Raw genomic sequence first — 25681 nt, 5'->3', positions numbered from 1 at the left:
ATCTACTGCCTAGCTCCCTAAATTCTTTTTGCAGGACCTCATCTCTCTTTCTATTACGGCATTGGTACCAACGTGGACCATGACCTCTGGCTGTGCACCCTCACCCTCCAGAATACTTTGTAGTCGCTCAGTGATATCCAAGACCCTTGCACCAGGGAGGCAACATACCATCCTGGAATCACATCTGTGACCAAAGAAACGCCTATCTGTTCCTCTAACCATAGAGTCCCCAATCACTATTGCCCTTTTGTCCCTTTTTCTCCATCCCAGCACAACTGAGTCAGCCATGACATTCCACCCATGACTCTTGGTGCATTTTCCAAAAGAACCCTCTCCCTCATCGGTACTCAGAACTGAATACCGGTTAGAAAGTGGGATGTCCCCTGGGACTCCTGCACTTTCTGCCGTGACTTCTTTGTCTGTCCGGCATCCACCGAGTCACCACTCCCCACACCCACCCCATCCCCAAACTGTGCTCGCCTAGTCTCCGGCTTGACAACCTCCTGAAACATGCCATCCACGTAGTCCTTCACCTCGCAGATGCGCCACAGTGACTCCAGCCACGCTCGAGCTCCGAAACCCAAAACCCAAAGGTTCTGCAACCAGAGACACTTTCTGCAGACATGTTCACCAAGGTCACATGGCATTTCCACGACTTCCCACACTGCACAGGAGGTACATTCCATTTGGACAAGCTGCCCCGCCATTGCTTACTTTTACAGTGAGAAAAAAAAACTTGCTAGGTATCCCCTATACCTTTGAGGCTGAGAAAGAAAGAGAGCAAAGAGTACCTATTACCACCCCCAGCCAACGAAAATACCCACATTTAACTTACAGCCTCACTCCATGCAAACAGTACTAGAATAGCCAGTAAATATTAAAAATCTACAGGTAGCTATCCGAGGGCTTTAATTTATATTTTGTTGCTCGTGGTAATTACATCTCCATATTCCACCATTTAAAGCTAAATGGCTTCCGATGAACATTGGAGCCGCAGTGAATTTCACCAGCCAACAAATGATAGGAAGCAAAGTCATCGATGAAGGTACAATCCAGGCCGAGCGGTTCTAACGCTGAGCGCACTGCAGATTCCAGTGGACATTTTCCATTTATCAGAGGTCCAAACGGCTTTGGAATGCCCAGGTATTTTCCGAGGACTATCATGTTCACCTAAAGGAACACAGAGTCCCATTACTCTTGCTTTATGGTGCATTTACAGTACAACATTGTAGAGGTGGTTGTGCTGCCCCTCCTGGGTGCATTGGAATCCAATCAGTTTGTAACGTCGAGTCAATCCGGGTGCACAGCCAGCAACAACACAGCAGCCCATTCACACATTTCAGAAACCAGTTATTCAGAAGCCACATTCTCAACTACCTTTCTGTCTGTGCCACATTGCTGATGTGAGACAAAGGTTGTTACATGTATCCACTGCACCCTCGGTGCACCTGATGCCAGAAAACCCCATCTGAAGACATAAAGACCGTCTTTTGAGGTGAGGCCCTGTGCTGCTTAATTTAAAATGATAACTTTTGCTACGGAGGTCAGGACTGCTTCACAGGCTTCACAGTTATATAAACGCAGCAACAAAAATTACCTTTGTTCTGCCACAGCCACAAAGTGGTCTGCCAGTCTATCAGGTTTCAGCAGTGTGGGTGTGAAAGTGACTTGGTTGAGGGCTTTATATTGAACATGTGCATCTGAGTGCCATTAGAGGACAGAAGTGGGCTTGGACTGGGTTGCGATGCCTCACAGTGCCTGCACAAACTCACTGTCTAGGGCCATCTATGAAAATGGCCATTTGGATGACATACCAGAGGATTGCTGCAAAACAATCAGTACAGAGAAGGTATGATACAGGGAGAGGGTAAGGATGGAGGAGCAAAGGCAAAATGTGTTTAGAAGAGGCTTCTGAAAACAAAAAGAGAGGTGGTAACAAAGGCAACTGGGCAGCAAGTTCCAACATCAGCAACTTTACAACATATAGCGTCCTTAATGTAATAAAACATTCGAAGGCACTGCAACAGGAGTGTAATGAAGCAAAATTTGACATCAAGCCATATAAGGAGATATTAGGACAGATGACTAAAAGTTGGTCAAAGGGATAGGTTTTAAGAAGCAGCTTAAAGGAGAAAAAGAGAGGCGGAGAGGTTGAGGGAGGGAATTCCAGAGCTTAGGGCCTGGGTATCTGAAGGCACAGCCACCAATGGTGGAGTGATTAAAATGGGGGATGCTGAAGAGATCAGAATTAGATGAGCACAGATATCTCAGAGGGTTGTGGGGCTGGGACAGATTACAGAGATAAGGAAGAATGAGGCCATGGAGGGATTTGGAAACAGGGATGAGAAATTTAAAATTGAGGCATTGCTTAACCAGGAACCAGTGTAGGTCAATGCAAACAGGGGTGGTGGGTGAATGGGACTTGGTGTGTGACAGTTCCAAAGAGAAGGAGTGTAGTGACTGACTGAGAAGCCAACGATGGTGGTGTGGGGAGGACAAGGAGAAGTGTTAGATGAAATGAGGATCTGTGTGGGATGCAAAACAGAATGAGCTCAACAAAATAAGGTGGGCAAGATAAGCCTGAATATATTTGAAAGCAAGGGTGAGTATTTCAAAATTAACTTAAGAGGTACAGGGAGCCAATGAAACTTGGAGAGGATGGAGATGAATGGACTGAATCATCATGAATTTGAGGACACAGGCTGAATATTTTTCAATGTGTTAAACTTGTAGAGGTTGAAGCAGGAGGCTGGCTGGGAGAGCACTGGAAACATTGAGTCATGAGGTGATAAATGAATGGACTAGGATGTTGGCAGTGGAGGAGGAAAGGTAAGGAGAGGAACTCCATTCTCTTTCAATCCCCTCCAATATTTACTCACCATGTCTGGAAAAAAGGATTCTGCTCTTCCATCCTCCTGAAACAATGTAAACAACACAGGAATATCAATAATATCTTCTTCATCCAATCCCAATTCCTTCTTTAGAACATCTCGGTTCCAGTCAATGCATCGCTGAGAAAGAAATCAGAAACAATAAAGGAAGCAAAAGAAAGAAAATGAACAAAATAATCCAGAATTTCATGCAAAGTATGATTAAACCAAATCTTATTATTTCACTGACTCACCTGCACAAAAGCATTATATTTGAGCAGTTTTTGATTGCTAAGGAGGTCATTAACTTTGAATATTTGCTCAGTGTTTTTACCTGATTGAAAAATACAAAACAACATTACTGTTCTTATTCAGTCGGCTCCTTGAATAGCTCCTCAATAACTCTGCTGTGAGGCTGATCAGACATATAGTTCCACCCATCGGTACTCTGCCAAGGACCCCCTGCATTCTTGAAACCTTTCCCATCCCCCTTATGGGCATCAGGACATTTATAAAGATTATGTTTATTCGTTACACTGTTATTCTCACCAATCCCTGCAATATTCACCCTGGGCTCTGCACATAAACGTCATAGATTCCACAACTTCAGTTAAAGCAGAAGACAACACTAAAGGTACTTACTAATATCTATTCATAAAAAAACTCTTAAGAACATAAGAAATAGGAGCAGGAGTAGGCCATTCGGCCCTTCAAGCCTGCCCTGCCATTCAATAAGATCATGGCTGATCTGCCCCAGACCTCATCTTTCGTGCCAGTTCCTCATAGCCCTCAACTCCACAATATTTCAAAAGTCTATCTATCTCCTCATTAAATACTTTCAGTGATCTAGCCTCCACAACTCTCTGGAGTAGAGAATTCCAGACATTCACTACCCCCTCCGAGAAGAAATTCCTTCGCATCTCAGTTTTAAATGTGTGTCCCCTTATTCTGTAACTATGTCCACTAGTTCGAGATTCCCCCACAAGTGGAAACATCTTCTCAACATCTACCCTGTCAAGCTCCCTCAGAATCTTGTACATTTCAATAAAATCACCCCTCATTCTTCTAAACTCTAATGAATAAAGGCCTAACCTGTTCAGCTGTTCTTGATAATTCAGCCACTTCATCCCAGGAATCAGCCTAGTGAATCTCTTTTGAACTGCCTCCAATGCCAGTCTATCCTTTCTTAAAATATGGGGACCAAAACTGTACACAGTACTCCAGGTGCAGCCTGACCAACACCCTGTACAGTTGTAACAAGACTTCCCTATTTTCAAACTCCAACCCCCTAGCAATAAAGGCCAAAATTCCATTTGCCTTCTTAATTACTTGCTGCACCTGCATGCTAACTTTTTGTGTTTCTTGCACAAGAACACCCAGATCCCTCTGTGCTGCACTTTTTGAAGTCTCTCTCCATTTAAATAATAATCTGCCTTTTGCTTCTTCCTACCAAAGTGCATGACCTCACACTTTCCTACAATAAACTCCATCTGCCAAGTTTTAGCCTACTCAAGCAACCTATCTATATCCCCTAAAATAAAAGCAAAATACTGCAGGTGCTGGAAATCTGAAATAAAAACAAGAAATGCTGGAAATACTCTGCTCCTGTCTCCACAGATGCTGCCAGATCTGCTGAGTTAATGTTTCAGGTCAGTGACCATTCTTCAGAACTAGCAAATATTAGAAATGTAAAAGGTTATAAGCAAGTAAAGTGGGGATGGGGCAAGAGATAACAAAGGAGAAGGTATAAATAGGACAAGGTCACAGAATAGCTGACCAGAAGGTTGTGGAGCAAAAGCAAACAATATGTTAATGGTATGTTGAAAGACAAAGCATTAGTACAGATAGGGTGTTAATGGACTGAAAATTGAACAGCCACATGTACAAACATGAAAAAAAAAACAGTGGGTAAGCAAACTGAACAAACTAAGATGAAATAATATAAAATAAACATAAAAAATAACTAAAAATAAAAGTAAAATGGGGGGCCCATCATGCTCTGAAATTATTGAACTCACTGTTCAGTCCGGCACGCTGTAGTGTGCCTAATCGGTAAATGAGATGCTGTTCCTCAAGCTTACGTTGATGTTCACTAGAACACTGCAGCAATTCCAGGACAGAGATGTGAGCATGAGATCAGGGGGGAGACCACTGGGGAGGCCAAATGCAGACTGGATGACCGCTTTGCGGAACACCTCCGCTCAGTCCGCAAGCAGGACCCCGAGCTTCCTGTTGCTTGCCATTTCAAGACTCCCCCCTGCTCTCATGCTCACATCTCTGTCCTGGGATTGCTGCAGTGTTCCAGTGAACATCAACACAAGCTAAAGGAACAGCATCTCATTTATCAATTAGGCACACTACAGCCTGCCGGACTGAACATGGTGTTCAATAATTTCAGAGCATGACAAGCCCCCCATTTTACTTTTATTTTTAGTTATTTTTTTCTTTTTCCTTTTTAAAATTTTTTTTTGTGTTTATTTTATTTCATTTCATCTTAGTTTGTTCAGTTTGCTTACCCATTGTTTTTTTCATGTTTGTATTTGCGCTCTTCAATTTTCAGTCCATGAACACACTAATGCTTTGTCTTTCAACACACCATTAACATATTGTTTGCCTTTGCTCCACGACCTTCTGGTCAGTTATTCTGTGACCTTGTCCTATTTACACCTTCTCCTTTGTTATCTCTTGCCCCACCCCCACTTTACTTGCATATAACCTTTTATATTTCTAATATTTGCTAGTTCTGAAGAAGGGTTACTGACCTGAAACGTTAACTCTGCTTCTGTCTCCACAGATGCTGCCAGACCTGCTGAATATTTCCAGCATTTCTTGTTTTTATATCTATCTCCCTTTGCAGATTCCTTATATCCTCATCACAACATGCCCTCCCACATACTTTTGTATTATCAGCAAAATTGGATATATTACACTCTGCCCCTTCCTCCAAGTCATTAATATAGATAGTAAATAATTGAGGCCCTAATTGATCCTTGTGGCACTCCACTAGTTACATCTTTCCAACCTGAAAAAGACCCATTAATCCCAGCTCTCTGTCTTCTGTAAGTTAACCAATCCTCAATCCATGCCAATACATTACCCCCAATACTGTGAACTCCTATCTTGTGCAATAATCTTTTATGTGGCACCTTATCGAATGCCTTCAGGAAATCTAAATACACTACATCTACCGGTTCCCCTTTATCAACTTTGCTTGTTATATTCTCAAAGAACTCTAGCAAATTTGTCAAACATGATTTCCCTTTCACAAAACCATGTTGACCCTGTTTGATCGCGTTAAGCTTTTCTAAATGTCCTGCTATTTCTTCCTTAATAATGGACTCTAGCATTTTCCCGACGACCGATATTAGGCTGACCGGCCTACAGTTTCCTGCTTTTTGTCTCCCTCCCTTCATGAACAGGGGGGTCACATTAGTGGTTTTCCAATCTTCTAGCACCTCTTTCACTCTCTTGGCCAGGACATGTGTTAGAAAAATGTTATCTCACCTCTAGTCTCCAACCTCTTCCAATTTTATTGATAGCTCTATGATCTTTCCTCTTTTATTCCTTCCAAGCTTCACACATTCTACTCTTCATTCCCCCTTCATTCTTATTGTGTCTCCTGCAACTCATTCTTTCCCAGGCCCTTTAAACTGTGGAACTCAACCTCCCTTAATCCTAGTTAATTAGGTGTTACCTAACCCCCTTTGCCAAGTGTGCATGATAATGTACAGAAATAGCCAATATGGTTCCCTTAGCCAACCACAAAGGAAGTTTATGTTCACTTTCCTAGCATTGCACCAGAAGAGAACACATATCTTTGTATGGCAGATATTCTACTTGAAGCTGTGCAAACAGCACCAGCCCTGTGTGAAGAACTAATTTGGCTTGATGCATGCACCACTTCCTACTACTGACCGTAGCTCGTCAGAAACTCACCTTCAAACAGCTGGGCTTCTCCATGGCCTTCTTGCTGGAGCTCCTTGAACAACTTGCAACAGGCATCAGGACTGCACAGAACAAGCCGAAAACGCTACAGGAACAGGAGTAAAGTTGAATATCAGAAATCAAATAGTTATGATTCCCTTAGTAAAATAAGAAAGAACTTGTATTTATATGGTGCCTTTCACAACCTCGGAACATCCCAAAATGCTGTACAAGCAATGAAGTACTTTAGAAGTGTAGTCACTGTTGTAATGTAGAGAAACATGGCAGCCAATTTGAGCACAGCAAGATCCCACAAATTGAAATGAGATAATGACCACAAAGTCTGTTTTAGTGATACTGGTTGGGAGGAAAATATTGGCCTGGACTCCAGGAGAACTCCTCTTGAAATAGTACCATGGGATCCTTTATGTCTACCCAAGAGGGTAAACGAGGCTTTGCTTTAAAGTGTCAACTGAAAGATAGCGCATCTAACAGTCAATTGGTACAATAGAGCTGAAAGTCCTCAAGGGTTCCACTAGTCTACAGCTTGAGATCAAGTAGAACCTTCCAGAAGGCAGTGGGAATTTAGTAGTGCTGATAATCCTCCTGGGGCCTGGCAAGAGGCAGAACCTCCTTCTGCTCCTTATTTTGAGCACCTACATTAGATGGGGGAAGAACCCAAGAATAGGAACTTCCAACACTGGGAGTTCTTATGCCCTCAGCCTATAGGCACCTGGTATCATTATGCAGAGCCAGAAGAGGCTTCTCGGCCTCCAGTTCAGGTGCTCATGGATCCCCTTGTTGGGTGGAGTGATGGTTCAGGCTGTGATCAGAGTTTTGAACTTCGAAAGGTGAGAGGAACTTTTTTTAAAAATTAGGAGTGGCTCCCTTACAAAGGTGCTACAGGGTGCTCCCCCACTTTGTTTCCAAGAGGGATGCGAGGAGTGTGGTGCGGGGCGGCGGGCGGGCAGTACACCCTCCCTGGCTGGCCTCTTGCAGCACACTAGGCAGCCATTTCTGGTGTATTATCCCAGAGGCACCCCTCACATGCCCAGCCCTGCAACATTTGGTTGGGTCAGTGGTGGTGGTCACATCTTGGTATATGAACAGCCCATTTTCTGAGCCCAGTGTGATGGTTACCTTTCTGTCAGGGGCAGGAACGAAGGTCATGAACTCATCCACATGACCCACTGATAACCAGTCAGAGAAGAGCTCAACAGGAGGCTGGACTTGTTGAGCATAAAGGAAATCCCGAATTACTTTTAACATGTTCCTCCCGTTGGAAGTGCTACAGTAATTTAAAAAAAAGAAATACATATTTACACCTGTTAGCAATTTCCAAAATCTTCTTTTAAACTGACACTACCCACAGATGGCGCTGACGGACAAACGGATGCAAAAATGATAAACGCCTGCCGCCTGAAATTCTTCGGCCTGGTGGGAGGGAACATTGCCCGTGCAATCAGCGTGGACTCGGGACGAAATACAGTTCCGCAGGATCGGAACTCCTTTTGTTCCTGTCAGCAAGTTCTGCTGGAAAATTGGGGAGGTTATTTGTCACATCCACCCCCTCAATGCGAACTTTCTGACTGGAGACAGGACTGGTGAGTTGACACTAACATTCACATTATTTCCTCCTTTAGTGCCTCCAGTAATAAGTCCACTTGCACGATGCAAGGGAACTAGCATCCCTGGATCAGATCCTGCCAGAAGTGGTGCCCATAAATGTATTAAATACCAATTTCCTAACAGCAATTGATTGCTTCTTTCAGAGTGACAGTTGTTCAATTTTAACTGACTTAATGTTTAAAAAATCCTTTTGGAGCCCCTTGATCAGAAAGCTGGGCTGTCACTGTTGTGGCAAGGTGCTGCACTGAGGTTCTTGTCTTCTATGCCACATTATGAAATTACTCTGACGCGGGGATGTGGAACTGGCACAGGTCCATGGGCAAGGAAGATTGGCAGCTGGGAGGCACACCTGTCCATTGCAGCAACTCTCGACCGATAACATGTCCAAACCCACACTAAAAGACATTTCACTGTGCCACAGCTGAACTTCATTGAAAGGTTCTGTACGCAGATAACCAGCACCGGATAATCAATTTACTTCCTTATCCCATCCCTCTATACAAGTAAGAAAATGAATCTGACTTTGACCTGCTAAGAGCATCTGTTGTGACCTGTGGCCTTATTATTCAACCTGTGCTTTGCCCAGCAGTTGGTCTAATAGATGTTCCCTGTGACCACTTCTGTACTGAAGACTGGGCACAGGCTCACCGTTTCCTTGGCTCTTTACATTCCACATCCTGGAGTAACCTGAACCATGGAAGGGGTTTAATGCCGAGGAGATCAGCAACACTTCTAATTTTAGACATGACCAGAAGTGGAGGAACTAGACTCTGAAACCCAGAGCAGTTCTACTGCCTTCTGCTTGTTAGCTTCAGGAACCGAGGGTTTCCTGGGTCACTGGCTTTGCGGAAAATGTGGGGAAAAGAAAATTTGAAACTAGAGCTGTGAGGCTCATGGGGATGACATAGAAGATCATGTTTTTAAAGAAAATAGAATGATTTTCAAATTGAAAATACTTAAAAACCTCTCAGCGTAAAATAACATTACTTGGGAAAAGCGCTTCCGATGACAGTTCTTCCCATTGGATATTCTTTTCCATTCACAGTTACTGGAGGGCTGACCTCCAGATTCCCAAACTGGTCCAGGCTGCTGTGCTCATCAGATGTTCTGGTTACATGTCCAAAATCTGGGCCCTGGACAAACATAAGAATAAAAAAGATTGCATTCAAATTAACAATGTTTAGAAAATTAGCTCACTAATGATAGAGTTTTATATCCATCTGTACAACTGTTGCCTTCTGAACTAGATGACCAATAGCCTCAGTGCAGCCTCTCACTGAATCCAACCATTTCAGCATGGTTTCAGGAGAGTGGGTAATTCTGCTATATCCACAAGCTCTGAAATTCTTGGGTGTGGGAAGACACTTCTGGACATATGCTGAGTATTGGGGAAGGGGCAGAATGTGGGGAATAACTTCATTCCACCAAATCGGCAACCCTTTCTTCCATGATGAGGAATTCTGCTGGGGGGCTGTGGGTACTTCTTGTGCCTGCTCTTCCATGCTATTATGAGAAGAGGTGGACTCACAGAATTGTCATCGCGCCCCTTACGTGAACTCTTGAGAAAGGATATCTCTGTAATGAGAGTGTACTTGAAACATTAACACGGAAATGGGGCCACAATGCCAGTTTCCCCAATGTCATTGGATCACTCTTGCCTTTTAACAAATGACAGATTCAAAATGTATACTTTTGGAGACATTCTGTCTATCTTCAACCAGAATGGCCTGAATTCCCAAAGGAGAAGCAAGATACTGCCCCAAAATTCCACACCCTGGACAGATACTCAAAAAATACTATAAATGGCCAAGATGCCTACACCCTCTCTCTAAATGACCTTGTCTCTGGGATTTGGGTTGGGGTTAAGTTCGAGGCTTACTGATACTCGCATTCTCCCAGCTGGGGCTGCTTCAATACTCTTCAGTACTTGAAGTTAGAAATGTGCTTTGTTCCCAGAATCTGCACTGTGTTGAAACCAAAACTTATTGCATGCTTTCCTCCTCTAACCCATTCTTCTCAAGGACCACAATGCTCCAAATCTCCTCCCTTCCTGTTACAGTGAGCTGACCATCATCTAACCATTACCTCCTGATTTACTATATCTTTTCTCCCACATTTTTCACCCTTTGGTAATGCTCTTCACTCTGAGCCTTGACTTTACCTTAGATTCTTAATAAAAAGAACAATTCTAACTCACTAGGATTTGTTGGTAGGGAAACTTCTTCAGTCCACCATCTCGAGGGGCATCCAACACAACAGGGAAGTACTTGTGAGGGGCCTCATTGTAACCAAATTCAATTTCATCCTGTAAGGAAGGAATAAAGATTGAGGTAAAAACCAAATGCGGAGTGACAGAATGTGACAAGATGAGACAGGCAAACTCAAGGGATAGAATGCAAAGAAAAATGTGTTGACAGAGTGAAGAATGGATAAAGGAGGAAAACTGTGAATGAAATGGAAGCTGAGATTATAAAGTTGTTACAGTCCTTTTAACTTATCCCAAGTTACTTCACCCTGGCTTGGGGAGCTACTCGATTCAGTTGCAGACATATTTACACAACCACAAGAAAACCTGTATTGGAATCTTGCTCTTTTTTGATTGGGAACAATTTGGCTTCCCACTTCCAATTTCTCTCATTTGTTTGTGGGTAAAATCCATGACGGAAGCCCCCAAATATCTGATACAACCTGGTGAGAAAGGTGTCAAGGGTTCCCTCTCAGCCTTCACCTGGTCTTACCGTAACAGGGTTAAATTTTAAACACACCTTGTTTTTAGCTCCACTTTGGTGAATCCTTGTTCACCACTTTCCAATTATAAGGCAAAGAAACCAGCTGAAACAGGCTTTCTTAGGTTTAAAGAAGAAAGGTTGAAATTTATTAAACTTAAACTTTAATTTGGATAACGCCTACAGATACATGACGTGCCCATGCTAGCATGCATACGCGATACACACATGCAGATAGAGACAGAAAAGAGCAGAAGAAAATAAAGTGAAAAAGTTTGAGGCAATCTCCGAAGAGGATTTTTGTTATGGTTCTTCGAGGTCACTGTAGAGTTCTTGATTATAGGAAATCTTGCTCTTCGTTGGGGCCCAGTATTCTTCTTAAACTGTGGTCGCAGTAGGAGACTTTTCTCTCTTGGGGTTCATGTATCTTCAGTGGATTTGGAGTTCCGTGAGAAAGAGATGGGAGCAGACAGGAGAGGCTGTGGTGAGCCAGCTAGGAGAGGTCTTTACTGTCCAGGAGCAAACAGACACTCTGACTTCAAACTGTTTGTACAGTTCAGAAAAACCCAGGTTGTCAAGCAGGTTTAGTCATGTCTGACCACGTCTTGGCTCTGTGAATTGTATCATCTTAGCAGGGCCTGGAATGCACTCCCTGCCTTCAATGTCTGGTGCTCAAAGTCCATTGTGGGTTAAATGGATAAGGGGAGTAACCTCTCTTGTCCCTATTGGTATGTAAATATCTTCCATCCAAGTGTCTGGCAGTCCTTGTAACAGGCCTTTTCTTCTTCCAAGCAACGATTTGAAATTTAATGTCCACGTGGTGAAATTAATATGCCTCATTCTTGGCAGGTGGGGACCCAGCAGGACAAAGTCAACAGGTTATAGACAAAAACATTTCACATTTTAGGAGAGTGAAGCTACAAGAAAATACCTGTCTCCATAATTTGTACCATTGATGATATCTTGAAGAAATTGTTTTGTTTTCGTGAATGATTTGATTAGGTGGCAAAAAGCCGGAGACCTGTACTTGATGCATGAGTGCTTATTGTTGCATATATCAGCAGACAATAGGAAGGGGAAGGTTGTCTTCAGTACAGTTACCACAGAAACACTGCTCGTAGCTGCCTGGGTATGTGTCAGAGATTGACAAGACTGATTTGGGATTGATAGTGACATGTGGAAGTGAGGTTAGTCTTTCTGCTGGCTGTTCATTTGTTAGTTCTTCAGAGGAATTTTCATTCTGGGGTCAGGACCATTTCCAAGCCCCAACCCTGCACTGCATTGGCGCCTAATGCAATTTTCAAAAAGATGGCCAATTAGTGGCCAGATGGCATGCTCACCGTCCAATTAAGGACAGAGGGGAGGCTCTGAGGTTGGAGGGTGAATGGGACATTCTCCAGCACTGACAGATCAGCAGCACCATCACAGGTGGGGTCTAACAATGTAGGCAGAAGAGAGAGAGAGAGAGAGAGAGAGAGAGAGAGAGGACAACTCAAGAAGAAACTGCATAAAGGTAAAATAAAAGGTGTCCACAGCTGCCAGACCATCATTACGGAGGGGGAACCTATGGAGTTGGGGTGGGGGTGGGTAGGGAGGTAAAATTGCATGATGGAATAAATTGTTTAACCTGCATCCAGCGATCGTCCCGATTCATGTCCTCGGAACAAATTGTTAGTTTACACTTGGTCTTTGCTACCAGATCCATGAATTCCTTCAGGAATTTTTCATTTCCTTTTACTCTAAAGAAATGAAATTAAATTACCTTTAAATGTTCAAGTACAGTTCTTGTTAACTGATAATATTCTAACCCTGATCCAATATAAACATTTTTAATGTTCTTTTAGGGTGAAATATATTCTCCCCAGGATGAAGCAGGTTATCACCGGAAAATGGTATATTTTTCCTAACTCAAACACAAACAAGCAATCCCAGGTTAAGTAGAACAAGCTTCCTCTACATCACCCCAGCAATCTGTTCCTCAGCCACAGCCTCAGAAGAGTCCTCCAGTTCACTAGTGTCAGTGTTTTACTACCACCCATCACTAGCCATCCTCTGGTTTCCCCAAGTGAGATTATCAATTTTATTAAGGGCAGTTGTATATTGTAGGCCATACCAAGAGAAACTGGATTAACACAGCTCCCACTCATTTGACCCAGGCTTTCATCTTAATCTGAGCTAGAATGGTCCCATAAATGAAATGTCAGTATCCTAACTCACTGCATTACCCAGTCCTCCTTATGTCATGCTTCGCAAAGCCATCTACCAATAATGATGCCAGTCAGTAGGGATAAGAAAACATTGGCACTAATCACGCGAGATAGGAGTCCCATATGGAAAAAAATCCATTTTGAAAAAGGTAACTGCATGGATGTTGATCACTGGGACAAATCATGGGGTTTGAATGATCACTCAACTTTCCTGTGCTTCCCTCGTCCACATTGTAACATCATTCAACACTCTGCATTTCAGCTTCTAATACACTCCATATCATCTGCTATGTTCCAAATCACACAATATAGTTACTTTAAGATGATGATAATGTCAATTGGAGTCAATGCTGCATCCAGCAAGAGCACCAGTTGGTATTTTAAGCAACAGATTCTTACCTGCACACAAAGACTTCCTCAGGAGCCAGTGTATTAGGAGTCATAATCCATGGAGCCATACGGAAGACAACTCGGTCTGTGTAAATAGGAGCCTCTCCTAATGTCTAGAAAGTGTGTTTGAAAATGTTAATATAGTAATAGCAGAATAATTCTTACCTGATATGACTTGAGAACAGTGCATGTGGGAGCTGAGGAACCTTGGAGGGCAGTGTTGGGAGACTGCAATATAAAAACTTTTGCTATTACACACAAGGAATCCAGACATTAATGATGCACAATAGGTGGGTATGTGCACCACCAGACATGTTACTGAACCTTACAGAGCCTAACCTGTTGAGTTAACTGATCTCAGGCAGACTCAGATTTGCAAAAATCAGCCTGGATTCACACTCCTAATCAATTATGCCTGCTGAACATTGTATAGTCAGGATTCAGCCAAACTATATTAGCTGTCACTGTCAAATAGACTGATGACACTCATGGTCTAAGCTCATAGATGAATCATGGCCACCTGGCCAAAGTACTGGAGGGCAACGCCCAACATGATTATTTTATTCATTCGCCGGCTAGGCCAGCATTTATTGCCCATCCCTAATTGCTCTTGAACTGAGTGGCTTTATAGGCCATTTCAGAGGGCATTTAAGAGTCAACATGTTAGCCAGATCAGGTAAGTACAGCAGATTTCCTTCCCTAAAGGACATTAGTGAACCAGATGGGTTTTTTATATAACAACCGACAATGGTTTCATGGTCAGACTAGCTTTTTAATTCCAGATTTATTAATTGAATTGAATTTCATCATCTGCCGTGGTGGGATTCGAACCCATGGCCCAGAGCACTAGCCTGGGCCTCTGGATTACTAGTCCAGTGACATGGCCACTATGCCACCGCCTCTCTGAAAGTGCCTTCCTGAAAAGTGGGGGGAGAATTGGGAGAGGAAGAGGGAAAAAAGACATTGGATAGAATCTTACCATTGATTCTAGTAGGTTGAGGTTGATGGTCACCAAGCCATCAAACTCCTCATCCGGAAAGTTCAGTCCTTCAACGAAGAAATTGTATTCTTTCTTCCCAAACATGTAATCAGTGACAAAGGACAGTTTCTGGTCTCCCAAGACAGGGATCAAAGACGCTGTGGGATCCATGAGTAAAGAAATACAATGCAAAGATTGTGTTACATGTTTAAATTAGAGAATTTATGATAAACACTCACCTTCCTCCCCATCCCCATCCTTTTGGCACTCAGGGATCTGCTCTGGCTAGAAAGAATCACACACTGAACAACCAGAGCTTGCAAATGGTGCTTAGGTGGGGGAGTCTGGTCTGCATTGATCTTCATCCATGAATGTAAACAAGTGATGGAGGTCCCAAACAGCCACTGTCCCTGTCAAGCACAATGGTTGACATGCATGTTCCTGATGGCATTCCCTTCTTTTCTCTTACTAAAGTCAAAAGAAAATGAAACAGCACGGACTCCCACCTCAGTCAGCAATCTACTGCCAGTAGGCTCATCGATAGAGGCCCTGAGAATCATGCAGCAGTGATTCCGTGCTGTGGGTATTGTGCTTTGAAGGACAAATTTGACATATACAACTTAGAGTCAATTTGACCTTTCGGTACTAGTAAGGAGAATTACGAGGGAATCAATGTAGAGTGATCTCTCAAACATAGCCACATAAATGCACAGCACACATATGCACACTTTCAGCCAGAAATACCTTTCTAAATGATTTCTATGAGCAAACTTGCTTGTTCTTTTATGTTGTATGGAATTGATTTCCTAGAACAAAAGGCAAAGCATAGCTTGTGCATGGGGTGTGGGGAAGGTTCCACTACCATCCTTTGAGGGTCAAGGTTTGGAGTGGTTTCCGAATTGAGACAAAGTTAAAACAAATAGAAAGTTTGGGGTTAGTGCGGACCCTTTTATTCCTGAATGTCATATCTCCAGTGCACTGGCACAGTTTGCTGTTCACAGCCATTCTTTAACTGCTCGATGCTATTTTTGGCAATTACACTGAGGCCCTCTTGTATTTTTCAATTCATACCTAGTAGTGTTTGCTTGTTGCATCCAATTCCACAGTGTGTTTTCTGTGCCAGTAACTCATCATCAATGGCCAATGAGTTCTTTAAAATAGCTTCACAGCCTGGTACAAGTTTGATAGACATAAAAATAGACTCACCTTCTTCTTTCAGAAAGACCTGTGCATTGTACCTATCAGAGGCTGAAATGTAGAGCTGGAGTTTGTAGCCAGATTGCAGAATCTCTGGTCCTTCAGTTCTTAAAATCATGGGAGACATATCCTTCAGATCTAAAACAGGAACAGACTTTTTTTTTTTATCTCCCACCTCTCCTAAAGTGCTGACTCTCTTACATGTATCAAAAGAAAATCTTCTAATCTCTAATCTCACTTATAGTGCACTCATTTTCACCTGAATCCACCTGTTGAAATAGCCTCTGTTTTAGGCATCAATCAACATTATAAAAATCTGGGTTACAGTTCTCCTTCAATGATCCAAATAAACAAGTGAAAAGAGCGAGATGTTGTTCCAATGCTTTGTGTCCTTTACCTATCTGTGTGGGGATTCAATGTGATTGCTAGGTTCAGTACCATGTGCCAAAGGGAGGTTACAGTACCATTGCCAGCTGGGCATTTTGGCTTGAGATAGCATATAGTGCTTACATTCCATTTGAAGGAAAAACTAGAGCTCCCCCACCCCAAACAGTGACCCACTTTATACATCTCTGAACAAGGCTCTAAAGCTCAGTTCCTTGACACAATTCGAAGAAAACTGGATGTGGCACTAGCGGTTACAAATTACTCCCTGCATTACATTTATCCCATAAGCAAGTTCATGACCTCACTATGTAAATGTTATATATATATATATATATATATATATATATATATATATATATATATATATATATATGACATGGAGGAATTTATACTTGTTGTTCAAGTTGCCACAGAAACCACAATGAGTCCAAATGTGTGCAGTGCATACAATTCTCAATACCTGAAAGATTGTTCACCAAATTATCAACATTGTCAGGCTTAGATGAAAGTGTTTCATCCTTATCACAGTTCACAAGAAGAATAGCACCATGTCCGTTAGGACCCCAGGTCCAAGAAGCCTTGTAGAGGAAAGAAAAATTTAGTTGCAGTTTAATTCAGATCCCCACTCTGCAATCCCATTAAAGTTGTGAGGTATTTTAATCACTTGGCACTATTCCCGGGTGAAAAGATGGACAATTGATAGCCAAATTTCTACCAACAACGGGACCATCTCCTTGTACAAGTCTGAACAATATGAACACAAGTAAGGACACCAGGATCGGTGACCCCAAAAAATATTTATTAAGGCATCAGATGAATCATTAACCCACTTCACCTTCAGTCCTCATCAAGGAACCATCTAGGCTTTGCTGCCCAGCCTCTCGCTAAGAGTCAATGATGCCTAGATTTGCTTGCCTTCCCCAGATGACAGTTTTGGCTTCTTGTATTCTCCAGTCCGGGTAAATCCACCTAATGTTTTAGTCACTGTACCTGGACTAGCTTGTTTACATCTCGCCTCAGGAGATGACTGCAGGAAAACTTTTGTCTACCTATAATTGTGCATGGAGCCATACAATCTGACACTAGGTAAAGACTAGTAAAAACTAAAAACAATAAGAAGCAAGAGCAAGCTGTGTGAATGCACGCTGCTATAAATTCTTGATTTTCAAAGAAACCACCATCCATTCAATTGACCAGTTTAAGTGGCACATGTGCCTGAAGAGTCTCCCTCTTTCTGTTGTCAATTACCTTAAACGCCCATGTCATTACTTCTGGTGACTTCAGGTGAATTGAACTGTAGAATCTGGACTAGCCAAATGGCAAATTCACTACCACAACTTCTTATAACAATGAAAGTTGTATTTTTTCAGTTAGGGAGTCACACTTATCTCTCCTACCAAGCTGTCTCTGGGCCTCTGGCCTGGATGGCCTAAACTTCTCTAGTTTCTGTGAAAATATCTTGTTCTTGTGAGTGTCCACCATTTTTAACTTTTTGGGGAAAAAAGTTCGACTCATGGCCATCAATTTAGCACTTGAAAAGTCGACAACCAAGGGCTGAAAATTGGGCCACACTTCACCTGCCCCACTGTTACCCTAGGCCCACTTGATATTAATGTGGACCTGTAAATGATGAAGTAGCCTGCCCACCTGAAGCAGGTGCAAAGCTACTTTACTATGCAAATCAGGGTCCTGCACTGGTTGTAGACCACTGATGCGAAATTCAGGTACAATTTGGCAGACATAAGGTCCTCCTATTTCACAACGGTCTTGATTGGCCTAATCAGTGGCTAGGAGGTAGAAGGACCTTTTGTATATGAACGTGTTTTGAATAAATTTACTCCAGAATTTCAATTTTTTCTGATCACCTTATTTGGATGATTCTTTTCAACTTTACCATCACGATCTGCATCCACATCCAGGGATATGCCTGTAAAAGAACGGATAGAGAAGTTCAGGGAACTTAGCATTGTCACCTTGAGCAACCATTTAAAAATACACTAACCATCACAGAAGACAGACTTGCAATTCTTGAGCTCCTTACCATGTCTCTGAGAAATATCTCAAAGCAATTCACATAACTTAATTTTAAAATGTAATCACTATTCTGCAGCCAATTTACACACAGTGAGCAATAAGAATGACAAATTAGTCTGGTAGTGTTGGTTGAGAGAAGAATGGTGGTCAGGACTCTGAGAAAACTTTCTGCTCTTCTTCAAACAGTGCTATGGCTCTTTAACATCCACCTAAACGGGCAGTCGGGACCTCAGTTTAACATTCCATTCAAAGGGGCACGTTCCCTCAGTATGGGATTGAAATATGCTTGAGATTTGGAGTGAATCAACAATAATATTGAGGCAAAGGTACCGCCTTGGATTTTTTTTCTATGCTGTGCCCTAACAGAAGACTCTAATATAATCAAAAAGGATTAATAATTGAAGTTTTAGAATGCTTTTCATTATAGTCCCACGAGCATGGGTAATAAACCCAGCAACATCCATTTAACCTGTGTGTGAGACACTTACTGACAATTGTAAACTGCAGGGTCATTTTGTCGATGGGGTTGTCAGACTTATCTCCATAAAATGTCACTGTAACCTACAGGAAGAGAGTGGACACAGTGTCAAGAACCAAGGATAAGATGCATCAAACAATTCAAGTTTTGAACAAGAATATGAAGTCAGGTAAGGAAATGACCAGTCTCAGTTGTAACACTCACTCTCTGGCCTCAGACTGGCCAGTCAGGTGAGGTACCAGTATGGCGTGTGAAACTGTCCCTGAGCAGGTCATAACAGTATAAGAAAAGACAAGAACAGAACCAGTGGCACATCAAAGTACAGTCCTCTTAACACACTAACTCTCCCATTATTAGTGGCTAGCTACATATTGAAAACTCTACTTTTTCATTTTTCTTCTGCTGATTGGTAGATTATTTGAAATATTTATCATTCTTTAAGTTCTAATACATATTTGTCTTAAATTTGCTTTTATATAATTTAAATTTATATCCTCTGTTCTGGCTTTTGAGATTTAGTTTGAAGCAATATTTTGTATTTACTTGAGGTGCACCATTTAATATTTTATCTGCCTCGATGAGGCCACCACTTAATCGTCTTCTTTGCAGAATGTAGAGCATGAGTTTCTGTAATCATTCCTAATAGCTCATCCCCTTTACAACTTAGAAATGTACAGCCTGAAGGTGACTATTGCAGTGCATCAGATACTAGTCTATTTTCATTTCTATTTCCATTTTCTCTTCAATTTGCTCACATTAGTTACTCTCGCTTCCAATTCAGGAAAGGAGTAGAGAAAACTGTGAGGAAAATTAGAGAAGCAAATAGGAAAGGAGTGACAAAAACAAACAATAAAATAAGGGAATAGTCAGATTCCGAGAGCAAAGAGATGAAATGCAGTAGGAAAGAAGTGTAGCACCAGAAATGCTTTTAACATGCAAGTAAAGTAAATCACAGGAACAAAGGAAATATAAATTCCTGTTACCTTGTTGTCGTTGACATCACTGCTTATTTTATCTGATGTGACTAGGAGCATGGTTCCTGTCTGGAGAACAAATTTAGTTGCATGTTCAGTCACCGGGGTTCTCTGCTGTTGATCTAAAATGGAACATCTGGTACCAGGGCTGAAGCTGATTTCAAATGACAGGGATTTTGGAGGCGATGGCCTAGGAAAAGAGACAGTTTAATTGATGTAGTTAATTGATTTTAATTGATTTTAACAATGGGCCTATTATAGCACAGTGACACAGCTTTAAGTAACTCATTTAATTGTTAGGTGGCTCAGTGGCAACACTCTTGCTTTTGATTCAGAAGGGTGTGTATTCCAGCACTGTTCCAGAATTCCACACACAAACTAACATCACCAGTGTGTTTGTTCTATTTGTTCTTGTGATGAAAGACACTAGAAAGCTTCATTTTCATTACCCTGAGAAGGCGGTGGTTTGCCCTGTCCTTGAACTACTGCTGTTCTTGTAGTGATGGTTTTTCTAATGACAGCATTAGACAGTGAATGAACAGTGGTATATGTTCAAGTCAGGATGGTATGTGACTTGGAGACAAATTTGGAGGTGCTAATGTCCCACAATCTTCCTGCTGTCCTCCTTCTAGGTGGTACAGGTTTCAGGGCTGGGATTGGAAGGAAACTGATAGGACGGTAATTTGTTGTCCCAATTTCTGTAAATGGAACATACCTGCAGCACTTTCCACGTCGTTGGGGAAATTTGGGTGTCATAGCTTGTTCGGGAGTGGGGCAGGTTTTTACAGACTTTCAGCACTACATCTGCAATGAGTGCCCATTAATGTCACAGTGCATGAACCAAGCTGGTTACACACTGCCATCTATGAAGATAGGGACATCGGGGTGGCAGGGTGGGGGAGAGGAGGAGGTGGTGGTGCTTCCTAGGATTGTCCATTCAGCACTTTCAGCTGAAGACATTAGCAAGCACCAGTTTTGTCCCTTGTACTGCTGTGCTTAGCTCAGGCATAACTGAGGGTGGAGATTTTCATGGAGCCTTCTCCTCCTCCTATCAGTTATCTAAGTGTCTATCACTATTCTCTACGGAATATGCTAGAACTACAGACCTTTTCTCTAATCCATTGGTTGTGGGGTCACTTTGAACTTTTTTGTGCCTGCTGCTTTTTGCATTTTTCATGCACGGTGCCTGTGCTGTAGCTTCACTAAGTTTGAGCCTCATTCTAAAGCATGTCTGTTGTTGCTCCTAGCACACCCTCCTACAGTAACAGTGATCTAGGACTGGTCTCTCACCTTGATGGACTGCTGCATTGTTGCAAGTGCCTTCTTTTAAGTGAGACATTAAACCATTGACTTAGACTTTGGTGTTCAGGGCACAATTTCAAAGTTTGCAGATGATACGAAACTTGAAAGCATCGCAAACGGTGAGGAGGATTGTGTATAACTCCAAAAAGACATAAATAAGTTGGTGGAATGGGCAAACAGGTGGCAGATGAAGTTCAATGCAGAGAAATGTGAAGTAATACATTTTGGTAGGAAGAAAATGGAGAGACAATATAAAATAAAGGCTACGATTCTAAAGAGGATGCAGCAGTAGAGGGACCTAGGTGTATATTTGCTTAAGTGGCAGGACAGGTTGAGAGCATGGTTGATAAAGCACACAGTATCCTGGGCTTTATTAATAGGGACATAGAATACAAGAGCAAGGAGGTTATGTTGAACTTGTATAAGACACAAGTTTGGCTTCAGTTGGAGTATTGCATCCAGTTCTGGGAACTGCATTTTAGGAAGGATGTGAAGGGATTAGAGACGGTGCAGAAAAATTTCACGAGAATGATTCCAGGGATGTGGAACTTCAGTTATGAAGATAGATTGGAGAAGTTAGGACTGTTTTCCTTGGAGAAGAGAAGGCTGAGAGGAGATTTGATAGAGGTACTCAAAGTCATGAAGGGTCTGGACAGTAGATAGGGAGAAACTGTGCCCACTCGTGAAAGAATCGAGAACGAGCGGGTACAGATTTAAAGTAATTGGGAAAAGAAGCAAAAGGGACATGAGGAAAAGCTTTTTTTATACAGCGAGTGGTTAAGGTTTGGAATGCACTGCCTGAGAGTGTGGTGGAGGCAAGTTCCAATCGAGGCTTTCAAAAGGAAATTAGACTGTAATATAAAAAGGAAGAATGTGCAAGGTTACGGGGTAAAGGTGGGGGAATGGCACTAGGTGAAATGCTCGTTAAGAGAGCCGATGCAGACACGATGGGCCGAATGGCCTCCTTCTGCACTGTAACAATTCTGTGAAACCATCTACCTATGTGGGCGGATGTAAAAAAGTGCTGTGTCACACTTGAAAAAAAAGAGCAAGGAGTTCTCCTGGTGACCTAATCAGCACTCATCCATCAACCAACAAAAGCAGATTAACTGGCCGTTAATCTCCTTGCTGTTTATGTGATCTTGCTATGGACAAATCGGCTGCTGCATCTGTCTATAAAACAAGTGACTTTACTTAAAAAGTAATTCATTGGTTGTGAAATGCTTTGAAACATCCTGAGGGTGTGAAAGCTAAATTCAAGTTCTTTTTGTTTTGATCCTAGTTCCTGTGTCCACTGACTAACAAATTAAATGCTCTGCAAATTATATGTACAAAGTCGGGCTAGTTATTTCCTAAAACCAATCAATGTACTCATCCAATTCAATCCTATATCATAGAATAAGGTTTTAAAAATATAATTTGGGCCTCTAGTGTTTCGTGAGGTATTTCATCACATAATAGGATATTCTTCAGTTCTTCAGTTGTCATGAATACTCATGTTCCTTCATTTTCACACACCCAGCAAGACACCTGCTGCCAGGTTTATGTCACAGATAAAAGAGTGATTTGTATTTTCCATTCAAGAAGGATAAACCAGGTAACAATAGACCAGTTAGTTTAATGTTAGTTGTAGGCAAACTCTTAGAATCCATATTTCAAGGTAAAATTAACAAGCATTTAGAAATACTTGAAATAAATAAATACTTACTGGGGAATGGTTCCATGGTTCTCCAAATGTGTGAGTCTAGACACTATGCTGATAGGATATTAGAACATGGGAGACATTACAACAAACCCGATACTGTTTACCAATTGAATCATCAAGAGAACACCCAGCCACATTTTAATTTTAAATTCAGGAGAGGACATCAGATAAATCAGTTTTCTGACTTACTTATTAACATCGATGCGGAGTTCGGTTCCCAACACATAAATGATTTGGGTAATTTTCCCACATTCCAGACGCACGGTCCTTTGTCCAGACATGGTGAAGCTTTACAGAACTCTGCAGTGTAAGAGTCAGTATTACAGCTCAGGTAGAAGCTTATCTATAGACACCCACAGCCCTGCTCACAATAACAGCCCAGAGCCACCCAGTCTCTTCAGCTGTCTTCAAGTGTAAGAACTATTTGTAATTTAATATAATCAGTAGCCCCCCTCATCTCTTACTCTCCCTATACACTTATCTGCAATATTGATACAGTTTATGATCTTCTAATTTAACAAACTAACTTGAATGCCATTTGTTTTTGTACAGTAATATACCTGTTAAAAGTAATGGGGAAATAGTCCCATTTAGCAGATGCTCCCATGGAGTAAATGCCCCATTGCTGTCTTAAAACAATCAGAAATTAATCTGGTTCAGAGGAACCCCAATAAAGAGACCCAACGATTAATTGGAACCATTCACTCCCTTCAATGTTCAAATACAAATCTCCCTTTTTAATTGTTTGTTGACCTAATGCTCACAGTGAATAGTTAACCTGGAAAGCTAATCCACTGAACCGTCTCGTTTTTATTATTTGAGATCTCAGTTTGCTTTCAGTAACTGTCTACTCTGCACGTGGCTCAAGTGCTGCCTGCTGTTCAACGTTATAAACAAAGCTTGGTCCTTTCCCATGTTTCCCTCACCTCTACGCCCAATAATTTCATGAGATTGTTACAAAAACTAAGCCTGTTGAAGCCCAAATGACTGCCACCCTATCCTTCCGAAACTGTTCCACGTAATCTGGTCTCTCGTAAAAGTTAAGCATACCTGTGTAATTGTAGTCTGTGGCTCCTGAAGGTTAGAGCTTTCCCTATAATATATTCTTGCGCAAACTCCACCCATTTTCTGGAATCTATGAACACTGGCTAATTAAGCTGTCAATTTATATCCTTGTTAACACTGGTTCTCCAATGTCCTTAAGGGACAGGCACCTTACCTGTTCTGGCCTACACATGACTTCAGCCCCACATCATGTGTTTTTTTTAAAACTCTGAAGTAACATTGCAAGCCACTCAGTTGTAAACAATTCTTTCCTGTCAACTAGAGATGGCCAATTAATGCAGCCTCATCAGCAACAGCCACATCCTGAAACTAAATACAATAAAAGACAGGGAGAATCTTAACACCAGAAGACAGGAAAAGGGGCGACTGGGAGACTCTGGGCTTTGTTTTTGTCAGCAGGGCCCCGTGTTTCTATATCAGGCACAAAGATGATGGAGGAGCAAATATATCTTTTATTACAGAGTCGCTGGAAACTTTTCACCGCTGTTTCATTGCTTCTTAAACAAATCACAGTACTGCACTGGTGCATCAGCCTTGATTTTTGTGCTCAAGTCCTGGATTGGGACTTGAATCCAAATTCTTGTGATTCAGAGGTGAGAGTGCTACCCACTGAGACACAGCTAACACTGAATAAGATGCAGGTAACAGAGGTTTGGATAATCTGAAGTTATTGAAAGGTAGAATTCCAGCTAGAGAGCGTTGGTACAATTGATTCTGGAGGTAACAAAGGCTTGGACGAGGCTTTGAGTGGAAAATAGATTGAGGAAGGTTGCAGGCAATGTTCTCTCCAAGCCATGCGGCTGAGTAGCAACCCAAAAGTTCCCATGCAGGCTGTGCACAATTAGGCCCCTTAAACTTAGCACACTTGTGTGTGAGACACTTACTGACAGCTGTAAACTGCAGGGTCATCTTGTCGATAGGGTTGTCAGACTTAGAGTCAAAGAGTTATGCAGCACAGAAACAGGCCCTTCGGCCCATTGTGTCCATGCCGGCCATCAAGCACCTAACTATTCTAATCCCATTTTCCAGCACTTGGCCCCTAACCTTGTATGCTATGGTGTTTCAAGTGCTCATCTAAATACTTTTTAAATGTTGCGAGGGTTTCTGCCTCTACCACCTCTTCAGGCAGTGTGCACCAGATTCCAACCACCCTCTGGATGAAAACATTTTTCCTCAAATCCCCGCTAAACCTTCTGCCCCTTACCCTAAATCTATGCTCCCTGGTTATTGGCCCCTCCGCTAAGGGAAAAAGTTTCTTCCTATCTAACCTATCAATGCCCCTCATAATTTTGTATACCTCAATCAAGTCCCCCCTCAGCCTTCTCTGCTGTAAGGAAAACAACCCTAGTCTTTTCAGTCTCTCTTCATTGCTGAAATGCTCCAGCCCAGGCAACATCCTGGTGAATCTCCTCTGCACCCTCTCCAGTGCAATCACATCCTTCCTATAGTGTGATGACCAGAACTGTACACAGTACTCCAGCTGTGGCCTAACTAGCGTTTTATACAGCTCCATCATAACCTCCCTGCTCTTATATTCTATGCCTCGGCTGATAAAGGCAAGTATCCTGTATGCCTTCCTAACCACCTTACCTACCCGTGCTGCTGCCTTCAGTAATTTATGGACAAGTACACCAAGATCCCTCTGACCTTCTGTACTTCCTAGGGTCCTACCATCCATTGTATATTCCCTTGCCTTGTTAGTCCTCCCAAAATGCATCACCTCACACTTCTCGGGATTAAATTCCATTTGCCACTGCGTTGCCCATCTTACCAGCCCATCTATATCGTCCTGTAGTCTAAGGCTTTCCTCCTCA

At 42.2% G+C, this 25681-nt stretch overlaps 1 protein-coding gene across 5 annotated transcripts in view; it reads right to left on the bottom strand.

Annotated features, from left to right (window-relative positions):
• The window catches only part of LOC137352200 (protein-arginine deiminase type-2-like), an 85279-nt gene that overhangs the window by 42679 nt on the left and 16919 nt on the right, over positions 1–25681 (bottom strand). For 3 of the 5 annotated variants that reach the window (XM_068017402.1, XM_068017403.1, XM_068017404.1), the window contains 17 exons: positions 22992–23102; positions 22806–22853; positions 19805–19985; positions 18832–18904; positions 18175–18236; positions 16770–16887; positions 15932–16060; positions 14726–14883; positions 13756–13859; positions 12777–12888; positions 10621–10728; positions 9411–9556; positions 7935–8082; positions 6807–6900; positions 3125–3204; positions 2880–3011; positions 471–1170 (listed from right to left, as the gene is read on the bottom strand). In XM_068017402.1, coding sequence (XP_067873503.1) covers positions 937–1170; positions 2880–3011; positions 3125–3204; positions 6807–6900; positions 7935–8082; positions 9411–9556; positions 10621–10728; positions 12777–12888; positions 13756–13859; positions 14726–14883; positions 15932–16060; positions 16770–16887; positions 18175–18236; positions 18832–18904; positions 19805–19985; positions 22806–22853; positions 22992–23083 — 2019 coding nt within the window. In that variant the 5' untranslated portion in view covers positions 23084–23102 and the 3' untranslated portion in view covers positions 471–936. Of the gene's footprint in view, positions 1–470; positions 1171–2879; positions 3012–3124; positions 3205–6806; positions 6901–7934; positions 8083–9410; positions 9557–10620; positions 10729–12776; positions 12889–13755; positions 13860–14725; positions 14884–15931; positions 16061–16769; positions 16888–18174; positions 18237–18831; positions 18905–19804; positions 19986–22805; positions 22854–22991; positions 23103–25681 lie in introns of those variants that run through there. The other 2 variants (XM_068017406.1, XM_068017405.1) reach the window with 2 other exon arrangements.

This window comes from Heterodontus francisci, chromosome 37 (assembly GCF_036365525.1).
Source record: "Heterodontus francisci isolate sHetFra1 chromosome 37, sHetFra1.hap1, whole genome shotgun sequence".
Classification (NCBI taxonomy): Eukaryota; Metazoa; Chordata; class Chondrichthyes; order Heterodontiformes; family Heterodontidae; genus Heterodontus; species Heterodontus francisci.
The sequence above is the reverse complement of the archived record's forward strand: the minus strand, read 5'-3'. Positions and strand labels throughout refer to the sequence as shown.